The sequence below is a fragment of the Oncorhynchus kisutch genome, linkage group LG7 (genome assembly GCF_002021735.2).
Source record: "Oncorhynchus kisutch isolate 150728-3 linkage group LG7, Okis_V2, whole genome shotgun sequence".
In the NCBI taxonomy this organism is placed as follows: Eukaryota; Metazoa; Chordata; class Actinopteri; order Salmoniformes; family Salmonidae; genus Oncorhynchus; species Oncorhynchus kisutch.
The window spans coordinates 53548509-53562105 of NC_034180.2; the positions used below are offsets into that span (position 1 = coordinate 53548509).

Sequence of the window (13597 nt, forward strand, 5' to 3'; positions counted from 1 at the left end):
GAGTTAATGTGCGGGGACACCGGTTAGTCTGGCTAATTGAGGTAATATGTACATGTAGGTATAGTTAAATTGACTATGCGTAGATGATAAACAGAGAGTAGCAGCAGAGTAAAAAGAGGAGTTGGGGGGGTTGGGGAGGCACACAATGCAAATAGTCCGGGTAGCCATTTGATTACCTGTTCAGGAGTCTTATGGCTTGGGGGTAAAACTGTTGAGAAGCCTTTTGACCTAGACTTGGCACTCCGGTACCTCTTGCCATGAGGTAGCAGAGAGAACAGTCTATGACTGGGGTGGCTGGGGTCTTTGACAATTTTTAGGGCCTTCGTCTGACATCACCTGGTATAGAGGTCCTAGATGGCAGGCAGCTTAGCCCCAGTGATGTACTAGGTCGTGCGCACTACCCTCTGTAGTGCCTTGCGGTCGGAGGCCGAGCAGTTGCCGTACCAGGCAGTGATGCAACCATTGCTCTCGACGTTGCAGCTGTAGAACCTTTTGAGGTTCTGAGGACCCATGCTAAACCTTTTCAGTCTCCTGAGGGGGAATAGGTTTTGTCGTGCCCTCTTCACGGCTGTCTTGGTGTGTTTGGACCATTCTAGTTTGTTGTGGACACCAAGGAACTTGAAGTTCTCAACCTGCTCCACTACAGCCCCATCGATGAGAATGGGGGCGTGCTCGGTCCTCCTTTTCCTGTAGTCCACAATCATCTCCTTTGTCTTGATCATGTTGAGGGCAGGTTGTTGTCCTGGCACCAGACGACCAGGTATCCTGGCCTGGCCATGCAGTCATGAGTGAACAGGGAGTACAGGAGGGGACTGAGCACACACCCCTGAGGGGCTCCAGTGTTGAGGATCAGCGTGGCGGATATGTTGCTACCTACCCTCAACACCTGGGGGCGGCCCTTCAGGAAGTCCAGGATCCAGTTGCAGAGGGAGGTGTTTAGTCCCAGGGTCTTTAGCTTATTGATGAGCTATGGTGTTGAACGCTGAGCTGTAGTCAATGAACAGCATTCTGACATAGGTGTTCCTTTTGTCCAGGTGGGGAAGGGGAGTGTGGAGTGCAGTAGAGATTCCATAATCTGTGGATCTGTTTGGGCGGTATGCAAATTGGAGTGGGTCTAGGGTGTCTGGGATAATGGTGCTGATGTGAGCCATTACCAGCCTTTCAAAGCACTCCACGGCAATGGATGTGAGTTCTACGGGTCTGTAGTCATTTAGGCAGGTTGCCTTACTGTTCTTGGGCACAGGGACTATGGTGGTCTGCTTGAAACATGTTGGTATTACAGACTCAATTAGGGACATGTTGAAAATGTCAGTAAAGACACCTGCCAGTTGGTCAGCACATGCCCGGAGCACACGTCCTGGTAATCCGTCTGGCCCTGCGGTGTTGTAACTTTAATGGGTTACAGAGTTGATGTTTACAGTTAATTCATTGAGCTGTATCTACAGATATTTTCTTTACAGTTATTTACATATGTAATTGTATTAGAATTCATGTGTTGGAGATTGAGAGAACTACATACATATTTTTGTTTGTATTAGTTAGCATTGGATTACTCTTTTGACTGCAAGTTCCAGAATGCCATGCGACAGGAAGTAGAGAGAACCAGTGATATACAAGTGATTATTTTAACTCTCGCTAGCAACTTTCTTTTATTGTTTTGTAGAATCTAAAGTTGTTAAATGTAACGTGAACAAGTATTATTACTAAAAGAAGCTTTCATTTCAAACCTGACGTCCCGAGTCATTACTTTGAAGATAGTTATTCTATATGCGGCCTTGTGAATGTTGACCTGTTTAAAGGTCTTACTCATGTCGGCTACGGAGGGCGTTATCACACAGTCGTCCGGGAACAGCTGATGCTCTCATGCATGCCTCAGTGTTGCTTGTCTCGGCACGAGCATAGGAGGGATTTAGCTTGTCTGGTAGGCTCGTGTCACTGGGCAGCTCTTGGCTGTGCTTCCATTTGTAGTCTGTAATGGTTTTCAAGCCCTGCCACATCCGACGAGCATCAGAGCTGGTGTAGTAAGATTCAGTCTTAGTCCTGTATTGACGCTTTGCTTGTTTGATGGTTCGTTGGAGGGCAGAGCAGGATTTCTTATAAGCTTCCGGGTTAGAGTCCCGCACCTTGAAAGCAGCAGCTCTACCCTTTAGCTCAGTGCGAATGTTGCCTGTAATCCATGGCTTTTGGTTGGGGTATGTACGTACAGTCACTGTGGGGACGAAGTCCTCGATGCACTTATTGATTTTCATTTATCAGAATGTGATGGAGTTCATTTGTTGACTTACAGTACCTTATTTTTCTTCCTAGGCCGATGCTTGCCATGCGTACCAGATCGTCCACAAGAATGGCATCCCTGACGAGCAGATTGTTGTGATGATGTATGATGATCTGGCGACCAATGAGCAGTGAGTATTCACTTCCTTGACATTTCTGTTCTCCATCTGAACTGTGTCCTAAGGTTGGGCGACATCAACAATAATTTAATCAACTATCTAAGCCTATATATAACGATATAAAGGATGACTGTCATCACATTAATTTAGGGCTAGGCGGTATACGGTATTTTACTATATACCGGTACTGATGCATTGACTGGTTTGGGCTTTTACCTTCTATAATGGTATTTTAATGTTTGGTTTGTTAAATGTGATATGCCGTGTGTAACGTCCATTTAAAAAAAAATGTTTACACACACTTGCCATGACGCTTACCACAGATCTAGGCCCACCCCCTGCACAGTTGCCATGACGCTTACCACAGATCTAGGCCCACCCCCTGCACAGTTGCCATGACGCTTACCACAGATCTAGGCCCACCCCCTGCACAGTTGCCATGATGCTTACCACAGATCTAGGCCCACCCCCTGCACAGTTGCCATGACGCTTACCACAGATCTAGGCCCACCCCCTGCACAGTTGCCATGACGCTTACCACAGATCTAGGCCCACCCCCTGCACAGTTGCCATGACGCTTACCACAGATCTAGGCCCACCCCCTGCACAGTTGCCATGACGCTTACCACAGATCTAGGCCCACCCCCTGCACAGTTGCCATGACGCTTACCACAGATCTAGGCCCACTCCCTGCACAGTTGCCATGACGCTTACCACAGATCTAGGCCCACCCCCTGCACAGTTGCCATGACGCTTACCACAGATCTAGGCCCACCCCCTGTCACTCAAGGAGCGTATCTGTTTGGCCACAAGACACTTGTGTTCAGTCTGCAAGTTTTAGCCAAATTGTCTTAGCTGCTAATTCCTAGTTAACCGTATTCAAATTGCTCACTATTATTTATATTCTAAATATAGAATTAATATGATATTTTCCTGATTACAACAGTTCACCCAAGTTGGTTTGATCTCAAATCAAATCACAAATGCAACATTTGGTTAAAGATAAGGCCTAGAGTTTTTACCAATATCGTGCAGCCCTACATGGCAGTGTGGAAATTCTCTAGTGCAGGAAATGCAGAAAATTATTTTTGGTTGAATTTGAATTGAACAGTATAAAACAATCAGAATATAGAAAGACCCATTGACATCACTTATAGTGTGTGTGTTGCCCAGGGTCTCACTACTCATAAAGCACATTTAGAAATGTTATTATAAGACAACATAAAATACAGTCAAATGTGAAAAATATTGTGATATGTTATCTTTACCATATCGCCCAGCCCTACATATAAACTCTGTATTTCAAAGACAATTGGTTAAAATCCAAATAACTTCACAGATCTTCATTGTAAAGGGTTTAAACACTGTTTCCCATGCTTTGTTCAATGAACCATAAACAATTAATGAACATGCACCTGTGGAACGGTCGTTAAGACACTAACAGCTTACAGACGGTAGGCAATTAAGGTCACAGTTAAGAAAACTTAGGACACTAAAGAGGCCTTTCTACTGACTGTGAAAAACACCAAAAGAAAGATGCCCAGTGTCTCTGCTCATCTGCGTGAACGTGCCTTAGGCATGTTGCAAGGAGGCATGATGACTACAGATGCGGCCAGGGCAATAAATTGCAATGTCTGTACTGTGAGACGCCTAAGACAGGGCTACAGGGAGACAGGACGGACAGCTGATCGTCCTCGCAGTAGCAGAACACGTTTAACAACACCTGCACAGGATCGGTACATCCGAACATCACACCTGCGGGACAGGTACAAGATGGCAACAATAACTGCCCGAGTTACACCAGGAACGCACAATCCCTCCATCAGTGCTCAGACTGTCCTCAATAGGCTGAGAGAGGCTGGACTGAGGGCTTGTAGGCCTGTTGTAAGGCAGGTCCTCACCAGACATCACCGGTAACAACGTTGCCTATGGGTACAAACCCACCATCGCTGGACCAGACAGGACTGGCAAAAAGTGCTCTTCACTGACAAGTTGCGGTTTTGTCTCCAGGGGTGATGGTCGGATTCATGTTTATTGTCAAAGGAATGAGCGTTTCACCGAGGCCTGTACTCTGGAGCGGGATCGATTTGGAGGTGGAGGGTCCGTCATGGTCTGGGGCGGTGTGTCACAGCATCATCGGACTGAGCTTGTTGTCATTGCAGGCAATCTCAACGCTGTGCGTTACAGGGAAGACATCCTTCTCCCTCATGTGGTACCCTTCCTGCAGGCTCATTATGACATGACCCTCCAGCATGACAATGCCACCAGCCATACTTCTCGTTCTGTGCATGATTTCCTGCAAGACAGGAATGTCAGTGTTCTGCCATGGCCACGAAGAGCCCAGATCTCAATCCCATTGAGCACATCTGGGACCTGTTGGATCAGAGGGTGAGGGCTAGGGCCATTCCCCCCAGAAATGTCCAGGAACTTGCAGGTGCCTTGGTGGAAGAGTGGGGTAACATCTCACAGCAAGAACTGGCAAATCTGGTGCAGTCCATGAGGAGGAGATGCTATGCAGTACTTAATGCAGCTGGTGGCCACACCAGATACTGACTGTTACTTTTGATTTTGACCCCCCACCACCTTTGTTCAGGGACTCATTATTCAATTTATGTTAGTCACATGTCTGTGGAACTTGTTCAGTTTATGTCTCGGTTGTTGAAGCTTGTTATGTTCATTAAAATATTTACACATGTTAATAGTTTATAATCACCATAGCCATACAGTCCTCTGTCACCAGCACTAGATGGTTAGTAGGAGTTTGTTCTGCAATAGTTACGTTCTTGAGACTAAGGCAGAGCATGTACATCATCCTATCTGTGGATGCACAGGCCTAACCCTGTCCTCGCCGTGCTGTGTTGTGCAGACGGCCAGGCCCACGGGTAAACCGTTTGGAACTCGTGAGACGCTGCTGTGGAAGTCACAAGGATGTCATTTAGCTCCTCTCCTCTCGCCAGGCCTGTGAGTTATGGGCCCTAGATGGGAGAAACGAGACTTGCAAGGTCTGTGCGTTATGGGCCCTAGATGGGAGACACGAGACTTGCAAGGCCTGTGAGTTATGGGCCCTAGATGGGAGAAACGAGACTTGCCAGGCCTGTGAGTTATGGGCCCTAGATGGGAGACACGAGACTTGCCAGGCCTGTGATTTATGGGCCCTAGATGGGAGACACGAGACTTGCAAGGCCTGTGAGTTATGGGCCATAGATGGGAGAAACGAGACTTGCCAGGCCTGTGAGTTATGGGCCCTAGATGGGAGACACGAGACTCACAAGCCGTGTTAGAGGCTTAAGATCTAAGAAAAATATGATTGTGTCATTATGTCTCTAATTGTTTAATAGTTTTAGTAGCAACATCAGTCGTTGGTAAGTCATAATGTTGGTCAACCTTTGGTTAACTCTGTCAAGTACTCTGAATGATTTAAATGCTGCTTCGGTTAAAGCTGGTTTTCAGTATCGGTGGGTTTCGATTGAACAACTCTTGGACTAAATGACAGTGTGGTTCCTGTTATTGGAGGATAGAGGAAGTGATATTGTATGTTTTTGATAAGGAGACTATAGATTTTTCCAAGCTGTCACCTAATAACCTAATCACCACTGGCATTTGTAATTACCCATGTTTTACAGTACTATTGTGTATTGCCATAGAGTTGTTGGGGTATGTTCCTTGTCAATCATTGGCTTATTGGTGAAATCAGCAATTAGACAATATCTTTATGTAAAATCAATCAAACTTTTATTAATGCAATTGCAGACTAGTAGTTGACAATGGGAACATAGCGCGCATGTTTCCGAGTTTCCGAGTAAGTTCTGCCATAATAGGAAAGGGTCCAAGTTGCTTTAATACGCTTGTAGTCAACCCCTAGTGATGTCACTGCCTACCTTAACACCTTCTACTCATGAGACCTTATGCAGTTATACAAACTTGCAGGAGAGAAAATAGTTCTCAGCAGTAAATGTCCCCAAGTTGCATCATCGTGTTATGTCTGACTAGTTTCTTATCTCTTTCACACCCCTGCAGGGTTCTGTGTCTATGAATCTCTTTTAGCCTTGAGGCGCTTTCTCACAGACACCCTGTTTTGACTGCAAATAACTCACACATCTCTCAGACCGTTTCTTTATAAGGGACAAAGACTAGAAATGGACTGTGAAAAGGTATTAAACCTTATAATGAATATATATATTGCTAATCTGTGGTCCAGGACCCTAGGGTCTTATAACCCTTCCCCTTCTATTAATACAACATAAGCATAATCAATTATTATAATACATCAATCATTTGGTTCAGCCCCTATCATGACCCCAAGGTGAACCCCATCAGAGCCCACACGCGCGGATCAGCCACAGTACACTACCCCGACGCTAGTTTTGTGGTTAAGTGCTTTGCTTAACTTCACTAGGGTAGGGGGCAGCATTCGGAATTTTGGATGAAAAGCATGCCCAAATTAAACTATCTGCTACTCAGTCCCAGAATATAGGATATGCATATAATTAGTAGATTTGGATAGAAAACACTCTAAAGTTTCCAAAACTGTTACAATAATGTCTGTGAGTATAACAGAACTGTTATGGCAGGTGAAAACACGAGGAAAATCCAACCAGGAAGTGCTATTATTTTGAAAGGCTGTTTATCCATTGAAAGCCTATCCACCATACAAAGACTTAGGACCCAGTTCACCATCTCTATGGCTTCTTCTACATGTGGCCAGTCTTTAGGCATTAGTCACGGTGCTGACTTTTGCCCAATACCTGCAGCAAAAGCCTCTACCCCGTCCTCTGGCTAGGCAGAGTACTTTAGGATTTTAGTTACTGCGGTGTAACAAGGGCCTTGCCGTGCGGCCCTACCAACCCTTCTATTTGTTCGTAATGGCCCTTTGCGTGAGTTGGGTTTGTTCCTTCTTTCACGTTGTCACTCCCTTATTGTCCGGTCTAGTATGAGGCCTTGGATAGATATACTCCTATCTAAATATTCTTAAGCGTTATGGATTCCTCCTATATTTCCTTACCCTCAAGTTATCTTTACCTGTGTATATATCAATACCTAATAACAACTCTTAGTAGTTATTTTGCTCGTCAGCTAGTAGTCACTCGGAAACTAGTATTGGTATATGTTTTGACTCTCTGAAAAATATATTATTGTCCACACAATGAAATATTCTTTAGTGCAATCACTTTAACCTATAACCAGGGTCACTTTCTGTTCAGTGAGAGTGTCAAAGGCGTTTGCTCTCCAGATCGTTAATCTGGCCTAGTTGTCAAAGTTTCAAGCTTTTATTAATTAAGTCACTCTGTTTTTTTGTCTTATACACATCATTACAATTCAATGGTTCTACAGTTTCTCAATACAACAATAATGCTCAATCAATCCTTAATGCTTTAAGCTATGCCAGATAATATTGCAAAACTTTAAATGCGTTAACACTTCTAACGATATTGACTAAATAGCAAAAATAGTTCAATTACCTTAAATGCTCAGCCCCTTGGTCACTTCCCTGTAATCGGTATTCTCACAGCTACGACGCTAGATTCCGAATTCTAATATCTTAATACACTTCCAACTCTGTGTATGGACTCAATATATTGTAACTGGTATTTTGCTGTTTCCTTGTATTGACAAATTTTATTTAACCAGGTAGGCTAGTTGAGAACAAGTTCTCATTTGCAACTGCGACCTGGCCAAGATAAAGCATAGCAGTGTGAGCAGACAACAAAGAGTTACACATGGAGTAAACAATTAACAAGTCAATAACACAGTAGAAAACAAAGGGGGAGTCTATATACAATGTGTGCAAAAGGCATGAGGAGGTAGGCAAATAATTACAATTTTTCAGATTAACACTGGAGTGATAAATGATCAGATGGTCATGTACAGGTAGAGATATTGGTGTGCATAAGAGCAGTAAAGTAAATAAATAAAAACAGTATGGGGATGAGGTAGGTGAAAAGGGTGGGCTATTTACCAATAGACTATGTGCAGCTGCAGCGATCGGTTAGCTGCTCAGATAGCTGATGTTTGAAGTTGGTGAGGGAGATAAAAGTCTCCAACTTCAGCGATTTTTGCAATTCGTTCCAGTCACAGGCAGCAGAGTACTGGAACGAAAGGCAGCCAAATGAGGTGTTGGCTTTAGGGATGATCAGTGAGATACACCTGCTGGAGCGTGTGCTACGGATGGGTGTTGCCATCGTGACCAGTGAGCTGAGATAAGGCGGAGCTTTACCTAGCATGGACTTGTAGATGACCTGGAGCCAGTGGGTCTGGCGACGAATATGTAGCGAGGGCCAGCCGACTAGAGCATACAAGTCGCAGTGGTGGGTGGTATAAGGTGCTTTAGTGACAAAACGGATGGCACTGTGATAGACTGCATCCAGTTTGCTGAGTAGAGTGTTGGAAGCCATTTTGCAGATGACATCGCCGAAGTCGAGGATCGGTAGGATAGTCAGTTTTACTAGGGTAAGCTTGGCGGCGTGAGTGAAGGAGGCTTTGTTGCGGAATAGAAAGCCGACTCTTGATTTGATTTTCGATTGGAGATGTTTGATATGAGTCTGGAAGGAGAGTTTGCAGTCTAGCCAGACACCTAGGTACTTATAGACGTCCACATATTCTAGGTCGGAACCATCCAGGGTGGTGATGCTAGTCGGGCATGCGGGTGCAGGCAGCGACCGGTTGAAAAGCATGCATTTGGTTTTACTAGCTTTTAAGAGCAGTTGGAGGCCACGGAAGGAGTGCTGTATGGCATTGAAGCTTGTTTGGAGGTTAGATAGCACAGTGTCCAAAGACGGGCCGAAAGTATATAGAATGGTGTCGTCTGCGTAGAGGTGGATCAGGGAATCGCCCGTAGCAAGAGCAACATCATTGATATACACAGAGAAAAGAGTCGGCCCGAGAATTGAACCCTGTGGCACCCCCATAGAGACTGCCAGAGGACCGGACAGCATGCCCTCCGATTTGACACACTGAACTCTGTCTGCAAAGTAATTGGTGAACCAGGGAAGGCAGTCATCCGAAAAACCGAGGCTCCTGAGTCTGCCGATAAGAATATGGTGATTGACAGAGTCGAAAGCCTTGGCAAGGTCGATGAAGACGGCTGCACAGTACTGTCTTTTATCGATGGCGGTTATGATATCGTTTAGTACCTTGAGTGTGGCTGAGGTGCACCCATGACCGGCTCGGAAACCAGATTGCACAGCGGAGAAGGTATGGTGGGATTCGAGATGGTCAGTGACCTGTTTTGTTGACTTGGCTTTCGAAGACCTTAGATAGGCACGGCAGGATGGATATAGGTCTGTAACAGTTTGGGTCCAGGGTGTCTCCCCCTTTGAAGAGGGGGATGACTGCGGCAGCTTTCCAATCCTTGGGGATCTCAGACGATATGAAAGAGAGGTTGAACAGGCTGGTAATAGGGGTTGCGACAATGGTGGCAGATAGTTTCAGAAATAGAGGGCCAATCACATCTGTACCTGATGTCTCACTGAGTGACCGCCACTTCGTCTGTATTCAAGAGGTGTTTAGACCTCTGTTTTTCGTAGACTCAGTCTCGGGGTCACCAAATTCAACCAAGCATATTCAGATAGTGATCCAATAAGTACTTTAGGCAAAATAATCCAATCTTCTAAGCCAATTTTCTAATATTGTTATAGTCTAACAAAAAGAGTATAGTGCAATAGTAAATTTACCTGTGATGATTCTCCATATGAAGTCTGTCTCATATGTTAACGAGGATCATTGTTGTTGTTTCTACCACTGGAGGTGGCGTAGGGGGTATGTCAAGCATCAGCTGGGAGAAGTCTATGATAGGTATCTCCTCTGCTTCCACCCGTTGTCCAGTTTCTGCAGGTGCTGTCCATGGTTCCATGAGGTCCCATGAATGTCCTGTGTTGTTGTCCCCATTGCTTGATGGAGTGGGCAGATTCTTTTCATCTCTTGTCACACATTGTTTCAGGCTTTTACTCTGAAAAATGAGGGAGATACAGCACTTTCAATCTGGCCAGTGGAAATTTCCATTCATCAGCCATGCGCCCTGATCGTGAACGCGCCTTTCTTGTTTCTCCTTTCCTATTGATGAAGCTTTTGTCCATTTGAAATATAATTGATTATTTATGGCAAAAACAACCGGAGGATTGATTTTAAACATCGTTTGGCATGTTTCTACTAACTTTTTATTGTACTTTTTTAAAACCTTTCATCCTGGTATTAATGCCCGCGCCTTGTGTATTTTATCTATATTTCTGTTTTTTGTGGATTACTGGGCAAAACCCGCGGACAAAAAGGAGGTTTTAAAAAAAAAGAGGGACATTATCGAACAAAACAAACATTTATTGTCTAACATGGAGACCTGGGAGTGTCACCAGATGAAGATCAAAGGTGAGTGATTCATTTGAATGCTATTTCTGACTTATAGATTGTGACCTTAACCTCTCTAGGGTACGTGGGACGCTAGCATCCCACCGCGACAACAGCCAGTGAAACTGCAGGGCGCCAAATTCAAAACGCATAATTAAAATTCCAAAATACATGTATTTTACACCATTTTAAAGATACACTTGTTGTAAATCCAGCCACAGTGACCGATTTCAAAAAGGCTTTAGGACGAAAACAAACCAAACGATTATGTTAGGTGAGTGCCTATTCACAGAATAACATTTTTCCAGCCAAAGAGAGGATTCACAAAAAGCAGAAATATAGATGAAATTAATCACTAGCCTTTGATGATCTTCATCAGATGACACTCATAGGACTTCATGTTACACAATACATGTATGTTTTGTACGGTAAAGTTCATATTTCTATCCAAAAATCCAAATTTACATTGACGCATTACAGTCAGAAATGCATTGTCTCAAACAAACATCCGGTGAAAGTGCAGAGAGCCACATCAAATGACAGAAATACTAATCATAAACATTGATAAACTATACGAATGTTTTCATGGAAATACAGATAAACTTCTCCTTAATGCAACCGCTGTGTCAGATTTCAAAAATGCTTTACGGAGAACGCACACTTTGCAATTATGTTAGGTCTGCACCTAGCCACAGAAACTCATACAGTCAGTGTATAGTACGTAGTATTTTAATTCAACCCTGTGGTGTCCTGTATGTTTTTTTTAACGGTCATAAAACAGATCTGTCAGATCTTGTGTTTCCCTCCTGGAATGTATCTGATTCAGGTTATTTACCCTCTTTGTTTTTCAGAAACCTCACCCCAGGTGTGGTGATCAACCGACCCAATGGAACAAACGTCTACAAGGGAGTCCCCAAAGACTACACTAGAAACGTGAGTGGAAGGAAAATGGAACGTTTCAAATGCCTGTGTGTGTGTGTCAATCAATGGTTTATACAAATGGAACAGATAAGATATATATCTTCTGTTTACATGCAGTATAGTGTGATGTTCACAATGTCGTGTTGTGTTTGTCTAATTAATAATGTGTTTTGTGTCCTGCAGGCTGTGACCCCTGACAACTTCCTGGCGGTGCTGAAGGGTGACTCTGCCAGTACAAAGCAGGGTTCTGGAAAGGTACTGAAGAGGCAAGTAAAGAGAGGGAGGATTGAGAAATGATGGAGAAAAGGAATTTGAGTGAGTGCATGGAGGATGGGTTGGAATATATTATAGAAAGGTCTACACAAGGGAGAAATTATTCCAGAACATTAAGGTAGAATTCTAAAATGATATGAAAATAATTTGTTAGAACAAGGTATTGTTATACATTTTCTGGACAGAATCTTCATAATTTTTTTATTATTTTTTGTTATTTTTTTTTTCAGGGAATGTTTCTGTACTTTACTCGTGTTCTCTAAAAAAAATTATATATTTTTTTGTCATCTTTCAGTTCACATTTTGTTCAAAGAAGGCTTTATTTTTCTCTTCCTGTTGACAGCGGTCCCAACGACCACGTGTTTGTGTACATCTCTGCTCGAGGAGCGCCTGGTCTGCTGGCCTTCCCCAATGATGAGGTGACACTTCCTGTTTGTCTCAACGCTATCGGGTCTGTCACAAATGCCTCCCTATTCACAGGGCCCTGGTCAAAAAAATAGTGTGCTTTATAGGGTGTTGTTTGGGACACTTGTCCCTTTGCATGTGGATGAATGATCTATTTCTGCCCTGGGAAATAGACCGCTGACATATATAGTTATTTTTTAAACAATCATTCAGAAAAGTTTAACATAAAGATCTCATATTTAAGACTAGATGAATGAAAGTCATGTTCTCTCACTCAGCAGTAAGTTTTTTTTGTGGGAAAGAGTGAGTGACTGAATAATTTAAAAAAATATATATATATCACCATTATTTCACCAGGTTGGCTAGTTGAGAACAAGTTCTCATTTACAATTGTGACCTGGCCAAGATAAAGCAAAGCAGTTCGACACAGACAGTGTTACACATGGAGTAAACAAAACCTACAGTCAATAATACAGTAGAAAAATACGTCTATATACAATGTGAGGAAATTAGGTGAGATAAGGGAGGTAAAGGCAAAAAAACAGAATGGATCTTGTCACTGACTTTTGTGGCTTGGACCTCATGCGTTTCTGGTGCCTCTTTTTTTTTGGGGGGGGGGGGGGGTTTAAGCTAAAATAAATGTTATTGTACTGGGGGGGGGTAAAAAAAAACACACAAATGTAGCTTTGATGTTATGTGTTTCTTCTTTCTACAGCTCTATGCTGACGATCTCCTGGACGTTATTATCTACATGCATAAGAACAAGACATACAAAAAGGTGCGGAAGTTTAACTTGTTATTGTTTGTGGCCGTGGAGGACATATCATCACGTGACAGGCTGCAGTTGATGAAATCTCGTGGAACAATATGCCAAAATGACATTTAATGTTTATCTTAGACATAAGGTATTTTGATTGATAGTACACAAAGTTACTGCCAAGGCAGCAGCTCCTCTTCCTGGGGTTTATTATGGATCTCCATTAGTTCCTGCCAAGGCAGCAGCTACTCTTCCTGGGGTTTATTATGGATCCCCATTAGTTCCTGCCAAGGCAGCAGCTCCTCTTCCTGGGGTTTATTATGGATCTCCATTAGTTCCTGCCAAGGCAGCAGCTACTCTTCCTGGGGTTTATTATGGATCTCCATTAGTTCCTGCCAAGGCAGCAGCTACTCTTCCTGGGGTTTATTATGGATCTCCATTAGTTCCTGCCAAGGCAGCAGCTACTCTTCCTGGGGTTTATTATGGATCCCCATTAGTTCCTGCCAAGGCA

The 13597-nt window shown here is 43.6% G+C and overlaps 1 protein-coding gene across 4 annotated transcripts in view; it reads left to right on the forward strand.

Annotated features, from left to right (window-relative positions):
* LOC109882189 (legumain) overlaps positions 1–13597 on the forward strand; it is a 49908-nt gene that overhangs the window by 12137 nt on the left and 24174 nt on the right. For all 4 annotated transcript variants that reach the window (XM_031829333.1, XM_020474277.2, XM_031829334.1 and 1 more), the window contains exons 3-7: positions 2308–2405; positions 11582–11663; positions 11835–11917; positions 12268–12343; positions 13045–13107. In XM_031829333.1, coding sequence (XP_031685193.1) covers positions 2308–2405; positions 11582–11663; positions 11835–11917; positions 12268–12343; positions 13045–13107 — 402 coding nt within the window. The remainder of the gene's footprint in view (positions 1–2307; positions 2406–11581; positions 11664–11834; positions 11918–12267; positions 12344–13044; positions 13108–13597) is intronic.